General features: G+C 40.8%; 1 protein-coding gene across 2 annotated transcripts in view; it reads right to left on the bottom strand.

The window, feature by feature from the left end:
• Positions 1-3,828: 3,828 nt before the first annotated feature.
• Positions 3,829-18,179, bottom strand: part of ANAPC4 (anaphase promoting complex subunit 4) — a 35,390-nt gene continuing 21,039 nt past the window's right edge. For both annotated transcript variants that reach the window (XM_004009748.6, XM_042251283.1), the window contains exons 17-28: positions 17,740-17,786; positions 15,623-15,679; positions 15,240-15,296; positions 13,312-13,405; positions 8,332-8,429; positions 7,701-7,762; positions 7,583-7,621; positions 7,382-7,483; positions 6,341-6,415; positions 5,300-5,473; positions 4,521-4,644; positions 3,829-4,167 (exon numbers count right to left, since the gene is read on the bottom strand). In XM_004009748.6, the coding sequence (XP_004009797.2) occupies positions 3,949-4,167; positions 4,521-4,644; positions 5,300-5,473; positions 6,341-6,415; positions 7,382-7,483; positions 7,583-7,621; positions 7,701-7,762; positions 8,332-8,429; positions 13,312-13,405; positions 15,240-15,296; positions 15,623-15,679; positions 17,740-17,786 (1,148 nt within the window). In that variant the 3' untranslated portion in view covers positions 3,829-3,948. The remainder of the gene's footprint in view (positions 4,168-4,520; positions 4,645-5,299; positions 5,474-6,340; positions 6,416-7,381; positions 7,484-7,582; positions 7,622-7,700; positions 7,763-8,331; positions 8,430-13,311; positions 13,406-15,239; positions 15,297-15,622; positions 15,680-17,739; positions 17,787-18,179) is intronic.

The following is an 18,179-nucleotide window of genomic DNA, read 5'->3' as shown; positions in this document are numbered from 1 at the left end:
TTGACCCAGTGGAAGTCTGTAGACCAACAAAATGCAAAATATCTTGATGCACTGGGAATGAGACAGAGAACGTCCATGGCACAAATATAGTGGGTAGCTTCCCCACTGTCACCTTTCCGGGGAGAGCACGGCTCTGAGTCCTGAACATACACACATACGAGCCTGCTGAGTAGGCAAGGTGAGAGGCCACGGTCACAGGCAAGGGCAGCAGTGCCGTCTTGGAGGAAATGACCCTGACCTTGGGGGGCAGGATTTGGGGTCCCCCACATACTCCCAAATGGGCAGAGAAAGCAGCACTGCTTCTGGTTGCAGCCTGTTTCCTCACGGACCTGATGGTGATTATGAAGGACGGAGCTCTGAGAATGAAGCCTCGGCACCACTGTCAGTTGTGCCATGCAGACGGCGTCACGGCTGCACCACTGCAGGAAGACTGCAGGCCAGCGCGTGGTTAGGCGCGAGGCAGCCAAGGCACGGGAGGGAGTGGGGTTTGTAACACAGACCCCAGAAAGGCAGCACGCGTCGTGGTTAACAGCCAGAGTGCTGCACCAGGCATCCCCATCCTGCCCCTGCGGCCGGTGTGATTCCTGTGAACAAGCAAACGTTTCCTGTGCCTCAGCTGCTCCATCTGTGAAATGGAGATGATGCTAATAATAGCACTCACCTTATAGGACTGGGCTGAGGCTTGAATGAGTTATTTGTGCAGTGTGCTTGGAATGGCACCTGGCTCTTACTAAGTACTCAGCTGTAGCAATTATTGCTACCTGGGGTTTTGCATCCTGGCTGTTACACCGACTAGCTGTGTAATTGGGATACATGGAACCTCTCTGAACATTTTTCTTTCCTCTGAACTAAGGAGAGCAATTCCTTTGTTGCAGAGCTGTTCAGAGAACGATATGAGATAATGTATACAAAGCCTCTCCCACACTATTTCTCTTTCATGACAGGCTTCTGCACAGGAGAACCTTGAAAAACCAAAGGCACACAGACCAGGAGGAGGGGGATGGGCGGCAGCAGGTGCAGGTAGAGACCCTCTGATTACAACCAGCCTCAGGTCTGGCCCAGCCTGGCCCAGAACATCTGGCCCTGAGCACTTGGGATTTTTGTGTACACTTTGGCAGATGCAGAGGTCCATGGGCCAGCTGGGGCTAGGCCCTCCTGGGTGTGCTAAGCAGCCCAGTGCCATCTCCTGGGGGCCTGGGAACTGCCTGGTTTTTCAAACAGCCGGAGCCCCTAAACAGGGTAGCTCCCCTCCCGGTAATGCTTCAGATGACCCAGGAGAGCACCCAGCACCAGAGAGGCCCTGAAATGCACCCCACACTGGGGGAAAGACGGGTGCTTCAGTGCCTGCCCATCCCTGGTCCCGCCCTGGGCCTCTGAGCAGGGCTCACTCTGGTCCACTCTCCCAGGCGATTCGATTGGGCCACCTCCTCACCCCACAGGATTATCTCTGTGACCAGCGCTGTGCTAAGACGGGACCAGACAGGGGCACCTCTTTCCCAGAGCCAGTGAGGAGAGCTGCCAAGTCAGCTTTAAGGACCTCCCCACACCTCCCCATCATGGCCTTTAATCATATCTCCCAGATGGAGGCAGTGCCAACCTATAGCTGATACAGGACTGGAAGACACTGCTGTGCTCACAAGCTGGCTTCGTAATTGTTTATTCTGCACCGGGTCCTCTATAACCCTGGGCTTTGCTTCGATCTCTCCAGAGGTCAGTGTGGGGCTTGGGAGCCCGGCCTTGCCTCAGTCTGCCTGGGTCCAATTCCCTGCTTCCTCCAACTTCCTAAGTAACCTAAGTCACAGATCCTCCCCTGGGCCTCTCAAAGCCCTGAGCACAGGCAGCTTTTCAAAGAGCTGTCAGCTCCTCCTCCTCCTGCACTGGTGATCCCAGCACCCCACTCGGGGTAACTTTCTCCATCCTGCTTGCTGTCATTTTTGTTACATGAACAGCCACATGGATGAGTCATCCAAAAGCACCAGGCAATTCTTGATCTACTGAGCCCCAGTGATTTTCTCCTTCCCTAACACCATGGCCCCAGTTCCCCTGCCCTCTGTACAGTCACTGCAAACCACACCCATCTCTCCATCCCTCTAAATCTAAAACCCCACAGTCCTCCACCTTCTAACCCACTGACCCTGTCATGGTGTTACTACCTTTTCCAAGCCCCTCATCCCTTTCTTGTTGCAGTGGTTTGACAAAACCATAACCCAGATTAAAGCCAAAGCTCCAGCTAATTCACCCAACATCTGAGCAGCAGGAGGAAATGATTCCATTAATTGGGTTCATTAACTTAGGCTACAAATCTCCAGCAGACCTTCAATGCTAACACTTCCTCAGTGAATTCACTTTTCCTCTGAGGTCAAGGATTTCACACATTTCCTCTCGTCATCTCTCTCTGCTGAGACGGTATCTCTTGGGGAAAACTGTCATACCCACAGTTCCACCAGCCACGAGCACCAGTCCCCACACACTCCTGTGAGCGTGGAAGGAACACCATGCTCCAACCCGAGGCTGACCATTCCTCTGGGCGTTGGGTCTTGGCCCTTTGCCTTCTCGAGGGTTTCACTTTCACGTATTTCCCCTTCCTCTAGAATGGTTAATGTCTCTCTTGTGGATCACTCCTCTGGTAATGTACATATGCCTTCAGAGAATCCATCTTTTTAAAAAAAAAGCCTCCAAAGTCATGTCTCCAGCCTCTTTTCTCTCCTCTCTTGCAGCAAAATTCAAGACTGGCCTACTTCTGTGGGCTCCACTTCCTCACTTCACATCTATTTCATATCCATTCCAACACGGCCTCTGCTACCAACACTCCTCTGAAACACTGTGTCACCACTTTTATACAAAAATCACCTTTCCAAATACACCATCTCTATCCAAAACCAAAACTGAAAAGACACATGCATCCCATTGTTCACACAGCACTATTTACAATAGGTAGAACATGGAAGCAACCTAGATGTCATCAACAGATGCCTGGATAAAGAAGTTGCAGTCTATTACAATGGAATATTACTCAGCCGTAAAATGGAACACATTTGAGTCAGTTCTAATGAGGTGGATGAACCCAGATCCTATCATACAGAGTGAAGTAAGTCAGAAAGAGAAAGATAAATATCATATTCTAATGCATATATATGGAACCTAGAAAAATGGTACTGAAGAATTTATTTCCAGGGCAACAATGGAGAATCAGACATAGAGAATAGACTTATGGACATGGGGAGAGGGGAGGAGAGGGTGAGACGTATGGAGAGTAACATGGAAACTTACATTACCATATGTAAAATAGATAGCCAACGGGAATTTGCTGTATGGCTCAGGAAACTCAAACAGGGGCTCTGTATCAACCTAGAGGGGTGGGATGGGGACGGAGATGGGAGAGAGGCTCAAAAGGGAGGGGATATATGTATACCTATGGCTGATTCATGTTGACATTTGACAGAAAATAGCAAAATTCTGTAAAGCAATTATCCTTCAATAAAAAATAAATGAATTTTTAAAAAAGCAAATGTAATTTTGAAAGCGTTCTGGAGCTCTAAAAGGAACTAGAAAGGGAAGATAGAAAAATACAAATAAATGTTGCCTGCAGTTTAAAAGTACTAAATGCATCAAAACTTCCAGTGATGAATGCCTAAAGGTAACTTCTTCCTGATATAGGGATGATTCCTGATACTACCTTTTGACAAAAAAGACTAAACTTTTTCTTCACATTCAATATGTATTTTCTTTAACACTAGTTCTGCACCCAGTATTAAAAAGAAATCTCGGTAAAAGGAGAAAGCCTCTCACAGTGGTTATACCATTAAGAGAAGAAGCAGAATAAAAAACTCAAGGAAAATTCACTGTTTATTTTGTAAAGAAAATTAAGTGGTTCAACACATCTTCGATCACCGTCTATGTCCTTCCTGACATGAGAACATAAAAATAACAGCAAGCCAGATCATGAGTCTAGCTCGGGGTCTCGCTTCCTACTTCAGCAGCCATCTCTGGAGCTGCAGCAGCAGCACCGGCTTGCTGGGCCTCTGCTTCCGACTCGGACAGCACCTCTTCCTTCACTTTCGCAGGCTTGTTACCAGCCTCCTCCTCTTCATCCGAAGACTCATCAAGCTCCCACTCATCATCTATGTCCATTTCAAACACTCTCACATGACGGAGATTTGAGCTTAACTAAAGAAAAGGCCAAATACAGAAATTTTAAATGGCTTAATATATTGTATATTAAAAATCAGAAATCTGAAGAGTGGTTTCATAGGAAAATTATTTTCCCATCAAGTTACAACAAAATCACTCAACTCAGCTTTTATTCTGTACTCCACATACACAGTGACAATTTCAAGATTAATAAAATCTAAAACAGTTAATAATTACTTAGCAAGCTTTCTCAGAACAAGAGAACTAAATAGCTAAGACCACTACATGCTCGTAATGAATAAAAGCTTTATCACAGAATGTTTGCACTGAGAGGACCTTACAGATCCTGCCACTTCTGTTACTCTTAGTACCAATCTGTAAACACTTACCACACAGGACACCTTTCGAAAACCATTTCCAGCAACATACTGCGCTTTCATACTTTCCAGTAACCTCCAGTGCTTCTCAAAGTGCATGGTACGGGTGGGGATAGCACCACGCTGCTCATCTAGCCTAGAGAGGGGAGAAAGCGGAGCCAGGAGTGAAACAGGGCTCTTTCCCCTCATTTACTAGGGATGGCGTCAGGGTTTGATTCCTACCAATATTCCCATTTCCAACATAACTCTCCCAGCTATTGTATAAAAAAGCTGTGATACTATATTCTATGAAAACACTGCACTTCCAAATAGATCAAATTATCTTATTAAAGCAGAAACCTTAGAAAATAACGTTTCTGATTCACTTTTAAGGTAAGCAAATGAACTCATTTTATTAATGAATCTGCTTACTTAAATCTCAATCTAAAGCTAGCTCTTAGAAGTGAACTTGAACCCCTTCTGAGGCTGTTGAGGTTCTAATTCTGAAAGGAAAATACTAAAGACAAATCTAAAATAATTCTACTATAAACTAGGGCTAATGTCATCCTTGAAAACAAAAGTGCTGTTCTCCACACAAAATAATTCCCCACCTTCTTCCAGCAAATAATTCTTGATTTACGAACAAAGCAAAAGGACAAGAGAGCTGTTGAAGCCAGTATTTTTTCAATTAAAAAAATAGAAGTTTTCTACTCAGTTGATTTTATCATACCTAAAGAACTATAATGTATAATATACATTAAAAAAATATTTAACTGTGCTATCAGAAAGACAATCTTACTAATGTGAGTTACCTCGTAGAGTAAGTCCCAGTGAATTGATATTCTGCAGAATCCTCACTGCTGTACACTGAAGACAATGGCAGCTGCACCAAGAGTCTATCTCTTCCTTCACGTCCTACAGTGTCTTTAAGAACTACTGTGACTGTTTCATCGTCATAAAACTGGGCATCTAAACAACTGTAGGTGCTAGAATTAAATAAGCTCCGTTATATCAAGGTTATCATGACTGAGAAAATACTATACATATAGCATTATACTGGTACCAAACCAAAAACTGACAATGAAAATGTCAAGTTGACATTCTATGCAGCAACATTTAAAATATATCATTAGTTTACGCTAAAGTCACAGTTACCTATGGTACTGATTATTCACAAATATAACTAGGCCCTGAAAACAGGTAATCATGGGAAAAGAAAAATCGGTGAGGTTGCTTCACAGTTCCAGAAAATTCTTGACATCAATGGTCAGGACTTAAGCCTCTGGAAATTCTATGAATGGCACCATACAAATATATTGAGTAATCAAAGTTAACTAGAATGAAAAGTAAAAATAAGATTTATATATGAAAAGATACAACTTCAAAGAACTTCCTTTATGTAAGGAAAACAGTAAGAAAAAGGTAAGTTTAGGATTAGTGTCAGTTCTTTCTCTTGCAAAGCCTCCAGATGATATCGGTATTGTTACACTTAACCTAAGAAAACCCCAGAGCAGTAAGAAGGACACCACCACCTCACATCGCTGTTGGTCATAACAAGACCTTTAGCCATCTGCCCCCTGCAATCACATTACTTTCTTAGGAGACAGAGACTTCAGAAGTATTAACTGTAGGAAACCATACTACAGGAATTCCCGCAGGCCAGTAAGGTTCTTTTCAAATCACCCTCTAAGGTTCAAATCACCCTCTAAGTATAAAACACATAAAGAACCCAGCCCCTCTATGTTGCAAGTGACGAAGGCCTGAGAATATCATCACTGTAACTGATTCTAACCATATTCCTGTATTTGCATTTACTGTATGTACAGCTCATCCAGACAAGGTTCAAGATTTACCTTCTTCTCACTTTTTCAGTTGTGGCATATGTGAAGCTCCCAAATTTAACAGCAATTAGTCCATTACTTATAGATCTTGAAGACAGAAGAGGGGTGGGGAGAGACTTTGTAGAACAACTTGGATAGGCAATAATCTATATATGCTCGAAAAAAAATGACTGTCCGTACATTTACATAATCACCAAACCCCAGACCAAAATACTACTACACTCACTCTAGAATACTGATAACTAACGCAAATCCCTGACAGACAAACTTAACATCAAAATTACAACTCGGTTTAAAATCTCACAGTCACCAAAGCAGCAAAATGTCTTACAAAACGAGGATGTCTGGACAACCAAATTATTTCTCCCATCCAAGTACTAACCAGGCCCAACCCTGCTTAGCTTCTGAGATCGGACGAGATCGGGTGCATTTAGGGTGGTATGGCCACAGACCCAAATTATTTCTCTTGGACTACATCTTGGGTTCAAAAAGTTTCCTTTGGTTTAGATTTAAAACCACTTAAGATCCTAGTGACATTCTGAATATGATTTCTCTTTCAAAACTTTTATTTGCATTCTCAAAAGAAGTCTCTATAGGCAAGGCCTCTTGTTTAATGAAAGGCATACTAAACCTGGCGTGCTGCAGTCCATGGGGTCACAAAGTGTGGGACACGACTGAGAGACTGAACTGAATACTAAACCTTCCTTCTACAAGGAAGCCCAGATACAATCCTGAAGTTCCATAAGTTCATGAGATATAATACCAACTGTTTTGCTGTTATATTTTCCCTAAGCCTAAGGAAATCCTATATGTAATAGCGAAATACCAGTACAAAATTAAATGATCTAAAATTAAAAGGGATTGCACAGCTTCCTAATTTGGCATTACCACCTTAATAATGTGAAAACTAAGACTTAGAAGAGTTGAGTTAGCAAGTCTAAAGTCAAAGGAGCTTAACTAAAAGCTGAAATGGAGGAGAGGGAAGCAGTATGTTTTATTATTAAAAATATTAGAATCTTATCTCCTTGATTCAAACTTCAGATTAATACTCACTGGGAAATATCAGTATGTCTCCTTAAGATGCACATTTTGTAAAGTGAATCTTCTAAAATAGTAAAAAGAAGATAATGTAGATTTGAGGTTTTATTATTCCACCTAAGGAAAAAAGTTAATGTCAAAACATGACATTTAGCTATCAATTTATACAACAAAACTGTACTGTTCACAGAAGACAGGGAAGAAACACACACTTACAGAAAAGGGAATTTGAACAGTCTACGTGTGGAGTCCTCACTAAAACAAAAGAAAAGAAAGGTAAGAAAAATTTTAATCGGCTGTTGAATTATACCACCCAAAAAGTAAACAGAATTACCTTCTACTATCTTTATATAATGGAATACATACTGCTTGATTCATTGATTTTCCAATTACATCCTAAATAAGATTTAAAAATATAATTAAAGCATGTACATACACAGAATTAAATACTCCACAGAAAGTGACTGATCATCACTGTTTAAGTCTAGTGAAAAATTATCTCTGTCACCAAACCTTTATGCAAGAAATTTTAATGACAGTCACAACAGTAAAGAAGAGAGAAAACTCTGAGTGCCAAAGGACCTTGGAGATAAGTGATGGCAGGTGAAAAACCATCTCTTCTAAGTTTCACAGCATCAATCATCCATCCTTCAGCAGTTAACAGACACATCAGCTCTGTAACTAAGATCATTTATAATAAGTTTGTTCTGGGGACCAATAAAATACTAAAGATGCCAACATAGTCAATAACCGTGTATATATTTTTTAATTTATGTAAGAAACCAACAGTAAGAGGAAATATTAGGGTGAATAATAGGAAACTGCCACTTCTGTTATTCAAAAACAGTTGAGTATCAGCATTTTCATATGGTTCATCTTAATAATTATGATCATTTACATAAATGAGCCACATATCATAGATATTCTTGCTCCTATACAAAAACATGCATTTCTTTCAAACTTACTGCTGGCTTTTGCAAGCACTGATCAATAATGTTCTCCATCCGCCTTTTCACAAAATGCAATGATTTTCGAGGATAATAAGGAAACAGCAAAGGACTTTCTGGTTTCAAACAAAAACAAAAACAAAAAACAAAAAGCTATAACAAACCAGAGAGCTAGGCAAAACTAAGCTACTGTTAGAGCCAGCCCGCACAGCTTATCTGATGGTGGAATTCTCCCTGGGCACTCTACTGTACCTTCACACAAACTCACGAAAAACGACCAAGGCCTCCTGCTTTGCAACATCCTTGGCTGCCAGCCCACTGAAAACCACCACACTCACAAGCTGAGTCCTGGCAGTTTACTATTCTTTTACCTTTCCCACCAAAATCCAACAATATGCTTCTGTTGGCTATAAGAAGCAAAGGATGACTTGAGAACCAGAAGACATATAATGAAACAAGTTCACTCTTCCCTCTTCTTTGCCACAATAGTGTAACAATAGCAACCCAGTATTATTTTGGAAGAGTATGATGGTGAAAACAAAAACAGGAGATAAGAAATTGGTGCTATGAAAATAAGCTCTTCATTTCTGAAAAGGGCACTTTTATCAGTAGAAAGTAATATATAACTTGTCAACTACTGCCATCAAGTATGTTAGGTTCTTTTTATATCTGTTATTTCTATTGTTTACAACAGCTGTATAAAATAACTATCATACTATTTATTTCACTGATTTTTTAAAATAAATGAACCCTAGGAGGTTTAGGCAATCACCCAGTGTGAGAATGACCGAGAAGCTAGACCTCTGAATCAAGCCCAGGTCCCACTCCCAAGCCCACCCTCTTCCACTGTGCTCTGCTGGCCTCCCTCATAGCACCTCCTGCCCCAGCTATGCTGGATAAAGGAGTTTTTAATCATGTTAACATTTCAAGCTCCCAACAGGTGACAGATGCTGTGGTATCACAGAAAGATACTTGGTCTCTGTCGCCAGTTCCTGGGACAGAACTCTTTAAAACCTTTGGAATTTCCTGAGTGATAACGATGATAGGAGCATCCTCTGTTTTAAAGAGCCCCTAGATAGCTTCAGGATGCAGGCTGGTCACCATAAAGACCAAGCCCTGATTAGAAGCTTGGAACATTCAGCCCCATCCCCCAACCAGGTAGAAGAGAGAAGCCGGCATTGAGTCCCTCTAGAAAAGGCAGAGGAACCAGATTTCAAAATGCGAACATCCGCTGGATCATCGAAAAACCAAGAGAGTTCCAGAAAAACATCTATTTTTGCTTTATTGACTATGCCAAAGACTTTGACTATGTGGATCACAATAACCTGTGGACAATGCTGAAAGAGATGGGAATACCAGACCACCTGACCTGCCTCTTGAGAAACCTATATGCAGGTCAGGAAGCAACAGTTAGAACTGAACATGGAACAACAGACTGGTTCCAAATAGGAAAAGGAGTACATCAAGGCTGTATATTGTCACCCTGCTTATTTAACTTCTATGCAGAGTACATCATGAGAAACACTGGGCTGGAAGAAGCACAAGCTGGAATCAAGATTGCTGGGAGAAATGTCAATAACCTCAGATATGCAGATGACACGACCCTTACAGCAGAAAGTGAAGAGGAAAGATGAAAGTGAAAGTGGAGAGTGAAAAAGTTGGCTTAAAGCTCAACATTCAGAAAATGAAGATCATGGCATCTGGTCCCATCACTTCATGGGAAATAGATGGGGAAACAGTGGAAACAGTGTCAGACTTTATTTTTTGGGGGGCTCCAAAATCACTGCAGATGTGGACTGCAGCCATGAAATTAAAAGATGCTTACTCCTTGGAAGGAAAGTTATGACCAACTTAGATAGCATACTCAAAAGCAGAGACATTACTTTGCTAACAAAGGTCCGTCTAGTCAAGGCTATGGTTTTTCCAGTAATCATGTATGGATGTGAGAGTTGGACTGTGAAGAAGGCTGAGCGCTGAAGAATTGATGTGTTTGAACTGTGGTGTTGGAGAAGACTCTTGAGAGTCCCTTGGACTGCAAGGAGATCCAACCAGTCCATTGTGAAGATCAGCCCTGGGATATCTTTGGAGGGAATGATGCTGAAGCTGAAACTCCAGTACTTTGGCCACCTCATGCGAAGAGTTGACTCACTGGAAAAGACTCTGATGTTGGGAGGGATTGGGGGCAGGAGAAGGGGACGACAGAGGATGAGACTGCTGGATGGCATCACTGACTCAATGGATGTGAGTCTGAGTGGACTCCGGGAGTTGGTGATGGACAGGGAGGCCTGGCGTGCTGCGATTCACAGGGTTGCAAAGAGTTGGACATGACTGAGCGACTAAACAACTGAAATGAGTACTCATCAAATCAGGTCATAAAAAGATAAGGAAAGACTTGAGGAGCTATCACAGATTGGGTAAGACTAAGAAGACACAACTCAATACAGTGTGGGATCCTAAGGACAATGGAGGGAAAATATGAAGTGTCACCAATGGCCAGTAAGTTAACCACACCTACATAATGAAAACTCCACAAAACCCCTAGATGACAGAGCTAGGGCCTCTGCATTGATGCCTGCATTAAGGGGCTGGGAGGGGTGTGCATCTAAAGAGGGGATGGAAGCTCCACATCCCCCACTCCCTCACCCCATGTGCATCTCTACTTGGCTATTCCAGAATCGCATCCTTGATAATAAACTGGTAAATATAAGTCAAGTGTTTGTTAGTTTTGTAAGCCATTTTAGCAAATTATTAAACTTGAACTATGGGAACCCTCAAATTTATAGCAAAGTGGAACAGAAATGTGGGTAACCTGGGAACCCAGTACTGGTGACAGAACTCTGAAGTGGGGGCAGTCTTGTGGGACTAAGGCCTGAACCCAGGAGTCTGAGCTAACTCTGCAGAGTTAGTGTCATAACGCAAGTGTGGGATACCCAGGTGATCTGGGTATGACCTGAGATGATCTCAGGAGGAAAAGAATCCTCTCACTTTGGAGTCAGAAGTGTTTGAGTAAAAACACTTCAAATGCACACTGACTGCTTGTGTGCTATGTGGCAGGCACTATCCTAAGTGCTCCATTTAGATTAATTTACTGAATCTTCCCAACTGCTTTTGAGGGAGGCACTATGATCACCTCACTTTACAGAAGAGAACACTGGGGCACAGAGAGGTCAGGCAATGTGCCCGCAGCCACACGCCCGCAAGTGGCAGGGCAGGCCCCCAGCCCAGGCAGCCCTGCTTCTAGCACACCCACTTTCACCCACATGTGACACCCACTCTCTCACCTCCCCTGGGAAGGTATGTGCATTAAGTATTCGGCACTTGATTTTTGCAAAGTTCTAGAAAGAAGTTTCATCAAGGGTTTCTTAAAAGCTCCATAGTGACAATTTGTACTACTTCATAATCTACTAAGATGGGAGATTAATGAGCTGGTCTGAAGTCACATTCTAACATCTTAAGAGATGGAATTAATTTGAAGTTAAATATGAGGTCTGTAACTAAGGTTAGGCCTTTCTATTCAGCTACAGAAGATGTGGGGAGAAAAAAGGGTAGGACCAGTTTCTTCCAAAGTCCTCAGGATGGATATGAGCCCCACAGTGACAGGGTCCTGGTGCCATCACTGCTCACACACTGCTATCAGCCCTCCCTAGGCATCATTCCTTACTCCGTCGGCATCCTCATTCAATACAATAAATGAGCTGAGTCAGCTGTACTTTTATTATCCCTCCATTCAATACTAACTTGTGTTAATACATCTCTCTGGTGATCCTGAAGACTCTTAAGCAATATAAAACATGTTCTGCTCCGAAAAAGAATGTGGACTTCTAGGGCTAAATCAAAAGAGCAACAAGCAAAGTTTTGGGCCTGAGATTTCTCTGCTTCTCCCACTCACTCCTCATTCAGATAAACAGCAAACAGAAAGAAGCAGAGATTATTACTGACTGCAGTTAAAAACACAGGCTCTCAAGTTAGCAGAGTCCTAGCTCTATTGGTTACTACCCTCATCATCATGGGCCTTCTCTAACCTTCAGTTTCCTCTTTAGTAAAATGAAGATAACCTTCTAGGTTCTTCTGAGGATTAAAGGAGATAATACATGTATATAGTGGCTATTGGGAGAAGGCAATGGCAACCCACTCCAGTACTCTTGCCTGGAAAATCTCACGGATGGAGAAACCTGGTGGGCTGCAGTCCATGGGGTCGCGAAGAGTCAGACACGACTGAGCAACCTCACTTTCACTTTTCACTTTCATGCATTGGAGAAGGAAATAGTAAACCACTCCAGTGTTCCTGCCTGGAGAATCCCAGGGACGGTGGAGCCGTCTATGGGGTCGCACAGAGTCGGACACGACTGAAGCGACTTGGCAGCAACAGGTGGCTATTACCCCAAGGATCTAAGAAACAGCTAAACCTTGGTTAAATTACTCTTTGAGAAAGCAAAGAAATAGATGCTTTAAACATCTTTTCATCTAAAATGGAGAAGTTTTGATACATAATGGTTGCTATTTTGTGTGGCATCCCCAATAATGTTGGCTTAATAAAATTTTATTGTATCAACAATCCAGAAAACAAAAGGCGTAACAAGTTTAAAAAAAAAAAAAAAAAGCCACCTCAGGAGAATACAGTGATGCATCATTACAGGAGTTAAAAGCATCATATGTTTTTCAAAGCTAATAAACTGGAACTGACTTAAACAGACTTCTCTGATAGGCTCTATAGTTTTCTTCCCAATATCCTATTTTTTATAACAGACAATACTTAAAATAAGCAATCTTACTACATCACAGTTAGCATACTGTGTTTTTGAACATGGTAATAGCACACACTGTTATTATTTTCCTGTTTCTCTAATCAAATAAAATGGACACAAAAATCAAAGAACTTAAATAAGTATTCAGCAAGGACACTTGCTGAGGTATTGCTGCTGCTGCTGCTGCTGCGTCACTTCAACTGGTCTCAAATAAACAGGAACATGGCCCAAATCTGCTTGGTTCATGAAATACCTTTAAGGTGGCTGCTGTTCTGAAGAAAGTCATACCACTGGTTTCCCTCTGTGTTAGGGGGTGACACAAGGTCATCATCTTCATCTTTCAAGTACTAGAAACCGAGAATTAGACATTTCAGCTTTGTAAACCAGAGAATTAGGCTCTGAAATTGCTTACATTTAACACTATTCTACTCAAGTTATTTTTACTGTCAAGTCCTCTGAAACCACATTATTCTGTGAGATGACCAACATTTACTAAACGCCAAGCTACTGAACAAACTGCAGACTACTGAAAGATCAGAATGCAACAGACATAGAAACCATACGTGGAGTTTAAGTATCACGTTCTAGTTTCATGGAAAATAGAGCTGTTGCCCTTACGCATTTTAGACTGAGATATTAAACTGTCAATCTACTCCATGGCAGCGATTCTCAAAGTGTGGTCCACACCACTCGGAGCGCCTTCAAGATGGTTTCCAAGATCCATGAGGCCATTACTATTTCTCTAATGGTAAAAAGCTATTATTTGCTTTTTCCACTGTAATGACGTCTGCCCTGGTTGTCAAGAGCACAGGTGGGGACAACTGCTGGCATTGCCGCCAAGAATCAAACCATGCTAGCAGTCACTGGATTCCTTTTTGCCACATACAGTTTCACCAATCTCTGGAACGGCTATTAAAATTATTAATTTTATTACATCGCAACAAAATCTTTTTAATGTTCTGAGAGACAGAATTGGAAGTATGAATAAAGCACTTTCGCTGCATACCAAAGCATGACGGTTGCCATGAGGAAAAGCATTTATGAAAATGCACTTGAGTCACCTAGGCACATCTTTGCTGCTCCTGGAATTCCATTTTTACTCAAAAGAATGACTGGCAGGCAAACTCTGATTATGTGTCCTTGGGTATTTGGCAGATATTTTCTTGAAACTAAAGAAAGTGATCCTGTCACTTTAAGCAAAATAACTGACAGTATTTGTTGTCAGTGATAAAATTTAAACATTCAAGCAAAAATTAAAATTTTGGAAAACCCGTATCTGCTACTATGTGCTTGACAGCCTCATAGTAGTTAAAGATTGTCTGACGAGATCGGTAATAATATTAACAAAATCTGACTTTTGGATACTGTATGAAGAAAGGTATCAGCCTACGGAAGATCTCTGTAATTCAGTGAATCAGTATTTTCCCAAAGATCAATACATGATATTACAAAATCAAGCACAGGGTAACAAGATCCTTCCAGAGTGAAAAGCAGATGAATAAATTTTAATGAATCATAATACGGAAAGTCTACTGTTGCAACTTAGATTCCACACTAGAACTAACCTAAGATACTACTGTTTGTCAGAATTTGGTAGAGTATCAAAGAATATTCACAATTTTCTAAAAAGCTATTAAAATATTTCTGCCTTTCCAACTATACACCTGTGTAAAACCAGGCTTTCTGATCAAACAACATATCACAACAGAACAAATGCAGCTGCCTTCTCTTAAGCCATACAGCAAGGAGATTTGCAAACATATAAAACAATGTCACTCTTCACTTAATTTTGTTTTGTTAAATAGTTATTTTCCATTAAAAATATTTATATTAACATGTAATGAAAGGGGTGTTTGTTCTTTTTAAGTGAATTAAGAAATAAATAATTCTTTTTTTTCTGTTTAATTTCTAATATCTAATAATATATGCTATTCATAGACACAACCCACATGAAAGCTCTCTGGGAGTTTTCAATAATTTTAATATAAAGGGTTCAAAGACCCCCCCAAAAGTTTAAAGCTACTCTTTGGTGATTTTACTAAAGGAGAAGGCTACTATATAATTTGGCATTATGCTACTTTCAGAAAGTTTTGTATAATAAAGATTAACACTGCTAATGTTTTAAAATTAGTTTTTAAAAAATTAAAAAATTAGTAACTAGATTCAATCCAGAGCCCATACCTGACCAACTTTTTCAACGTTAAAGTATTTTCCTTTTCGATTATAAAGATCTGGAGCCTAGAAAGAATAAATAAAGTTTAATTCTTAAATCAACTCATTAAAGAAAAAAAAATCTTACATTTTAACCAAAAACTCTACTTCTCAAGAAAGCTGTTAGTAGCAGTTACTCTTTTCTTTTGTGGATGGTAAGACACAAACACAAAGTTCAATTTATATGCTTTACATTTAATAAATAAGTACTGTCATTCATTAGTTCAATAGTTGAAAAAGCATACATAATTGCTAGAAGGTTGCTTAAACTGGATTAAATTTGATTACTTACCATTATCCAGATTTACTGTAATTATTGTTGAAAAAGCACTATAGAAATGCCAATTTCCTACCTCATTGAAATGTTCAGTAAGAAATTCAGCAACAAATGTGATATCTTTCTGAGTCATCTATCAAATCCAAAAGGAACAAAAATAAAACAAATCAAGATAAAGAAAAGCTTCTTAATAAAAAATTATGTAACAATAAATGTGACAAGCATGTAATTATTTTAAACCCATTTTCCAATCAGCAACTCCAACAGCTACAGATCTCTTTACGGTCTAAGGCTATTTATTATTTTATGCCTAAAGCTAAGACTGAGAAACCTGTGTGCAGGTCAGGAAGAAACAGTTAGAACTGAACATGGAACAACAGACTGGTTCCAAATAGGAAAAGGAGTACGTCAAGGCAGTATATTGTCACCCTGCTTATTTAACTTCTATGCAGAGTACATCACGAGAAATGCTGGGCTGGAGGAAGCACAAGCTGGAGTCAAGACTGCCGGGAGAAATATCAATAACCTCAGATATGCAGATTACACCACCCTTATGGCAGAAAGTGAAGAGGAACTAAAGAGCCTCTTTATGAAAGTGAAAGAGGAGAGTGAAAAAGTTGGCTTAATGCTCAAAATTCAGAAAACAAAGATCATCGCATCTGGTCCCATCACTTCATGGGAAACAGATGGGGAAACAATGGAAACAGTGGCTGACTTTACTTTGGGGGGCTCCAAAATCACTGCAGATAGTGACTGCAGCCATGAAATTAAAAGATGCTTACTCCTTGGAAGGCAAATTATGACCAACCTAGAGATCATATTAAAAAGCAGAGACATTACTTGCTAACAAAGGTCTGTCTAGTCAAGGCTATGGTTTTTCCAGTAGTCATGTATGGATGTGAGAGTTGGACTATAAAGAAAGCTGAGCGCCGAAGAAATGATGATTCTGAACTATGGTGTTGGAGAAGACTCTTGAGAGTCCCCTGGACTGCAAGGAGATCCAACCAGTCCATCTTAAAGGAGATCAGTCCTGAATATTCATTGGAAGGACTAATGTTGAAGCTGAAACTCCAATACTTTGGCCACCTGATACAAAGAGCTGACTCACTGGAAAAGACCCTGAAGCTGGGAAAGATTGAAGGCAGGAGGAGAAGGGGACGACAGAGGATGAGATGGTTGGATGACATCACCAACTCAATGGACATGGGTTTGGCTGGACTCCAGCAGGTGGTGATGGACAGGGAGGCCTGGCATGCTGTGGTTCACGGGGTCACAAAGAGTTGGACATGACTGAGCAAATGAACTGAAGAATGAGTGTGGAGTCTCTCCTTTGGGAGTGGAGGACGTCTGTTCAGATAACCTCAATCTAGGTTAAGGGCTGCAACCTGAGAACACCTCTTGCTTCAGTGTTGGCCTCTGCTTCTTTTAATGACCCCCACCTTCTCCCTATCCAAGTTCTTCAGCCCTCAAAAAATTACATATTGAGGTCTCTGCCAACAACGAACATACTGAATCTCCCAAAGTAAAGGTAAGAGTGATGGCAGAGAAATAGCTAATGCAAACATCCCTGGTTTGCAAGGCCAGTCATACAGCACAGAAGATCTACTTCCTATAAAAGCTGTGATCCCTTACTTATCTGGTCCACTAAGACTAATTTTAATACTCCCCATTTTTTCAGGCTTAAAACCACCTAATCTACCTGAATCACAGTTTGGGGAGGGGTGAGGATGAGTGAGCTGCAGGAACCAAAAGGGAATTCTGCCCTATTCTGTAAGATATTCTGAGAAGGAGATTTCATTGCTACTTGTCATAATCCTTATTACAGTCAAAAAGAAACTGGTACTCACCAGACATGAACATAGGTACTAATATCTACATACAAGACTTCCAAGGAAAATAAAAATGCATTTAAGATTTTAGGAAGTTAAAAAAAGGAATCCAAATACCCTATGTTATACAGACTCTGAGATCTTATACAAACATGAAAATGATAAGCTTAGCCATAGTCTAGCATTCTGTGAGATAAAAAATATCAAACATGCAAATTTTAAAAAGGGCTTACTAGGATCTCTCTTGTGCCTACAGCCTAACATCTCTTAACAATAACTGCATCTTACTACTAAGATGACCAGCACAGATGAGCTCAACCAGGGCAACACTAACACATATAGGAAAAATACTATTATATACTACCTTGTTCAGTTCGGGAAGTACATGGTCTTCTGTCATTCTCAACATTGCTGAAAATATAAAGTTTAAAACTATCTTTAAAGGGAAACTCCAAACATAATTTGAATTATAGATGCATTTCACGTCTAAATGTATTTCACTGGACTACATTTTCTAGTTTTAACAGCTTCTTGTCACCAAGGAAAACTTATTTTTCTTCTAAGAACTACAGAGTGAAGAATTTGATTTATATTCTTAGGCTCAAAATGGTTGGTATAGCCATCTTAAACCATTTTTCCTTTTCTCCTTTAATACAACCCATTGCCACTCCAGACAAACAAACCGAACTGCTGCCTTTAGCAAAGACTGTGTGTGCAGGAATCCCTCCTAACTTAGTCATGTTTCTTCTCTTAAAATGTGCAGGCAATTCTTTCTTTCCTCCAAAAGCCTTAGAATGCCAAACA

This window comes from Ovis aries, chromosome 6 (genome assembly GCF_016772045.2).
Source record: "Ovis aries strain OAR_USU_Benz2616 breed Rambouillet chromosome 6, ARS-UI_Ramb_v3.0, whole genome shotgun sequence".
Lineage (NCBI taxonomy): Eukaryota > Metazoa > Chordata > Mammalia > Artiodactyla > Bovidae > Ovis > Ovis aries.
The sequence above is the reverse complement of the archived record's forward strand: the minus strand, read 5'-3'. Positions and strand labels throughout refer to the sequence as shown.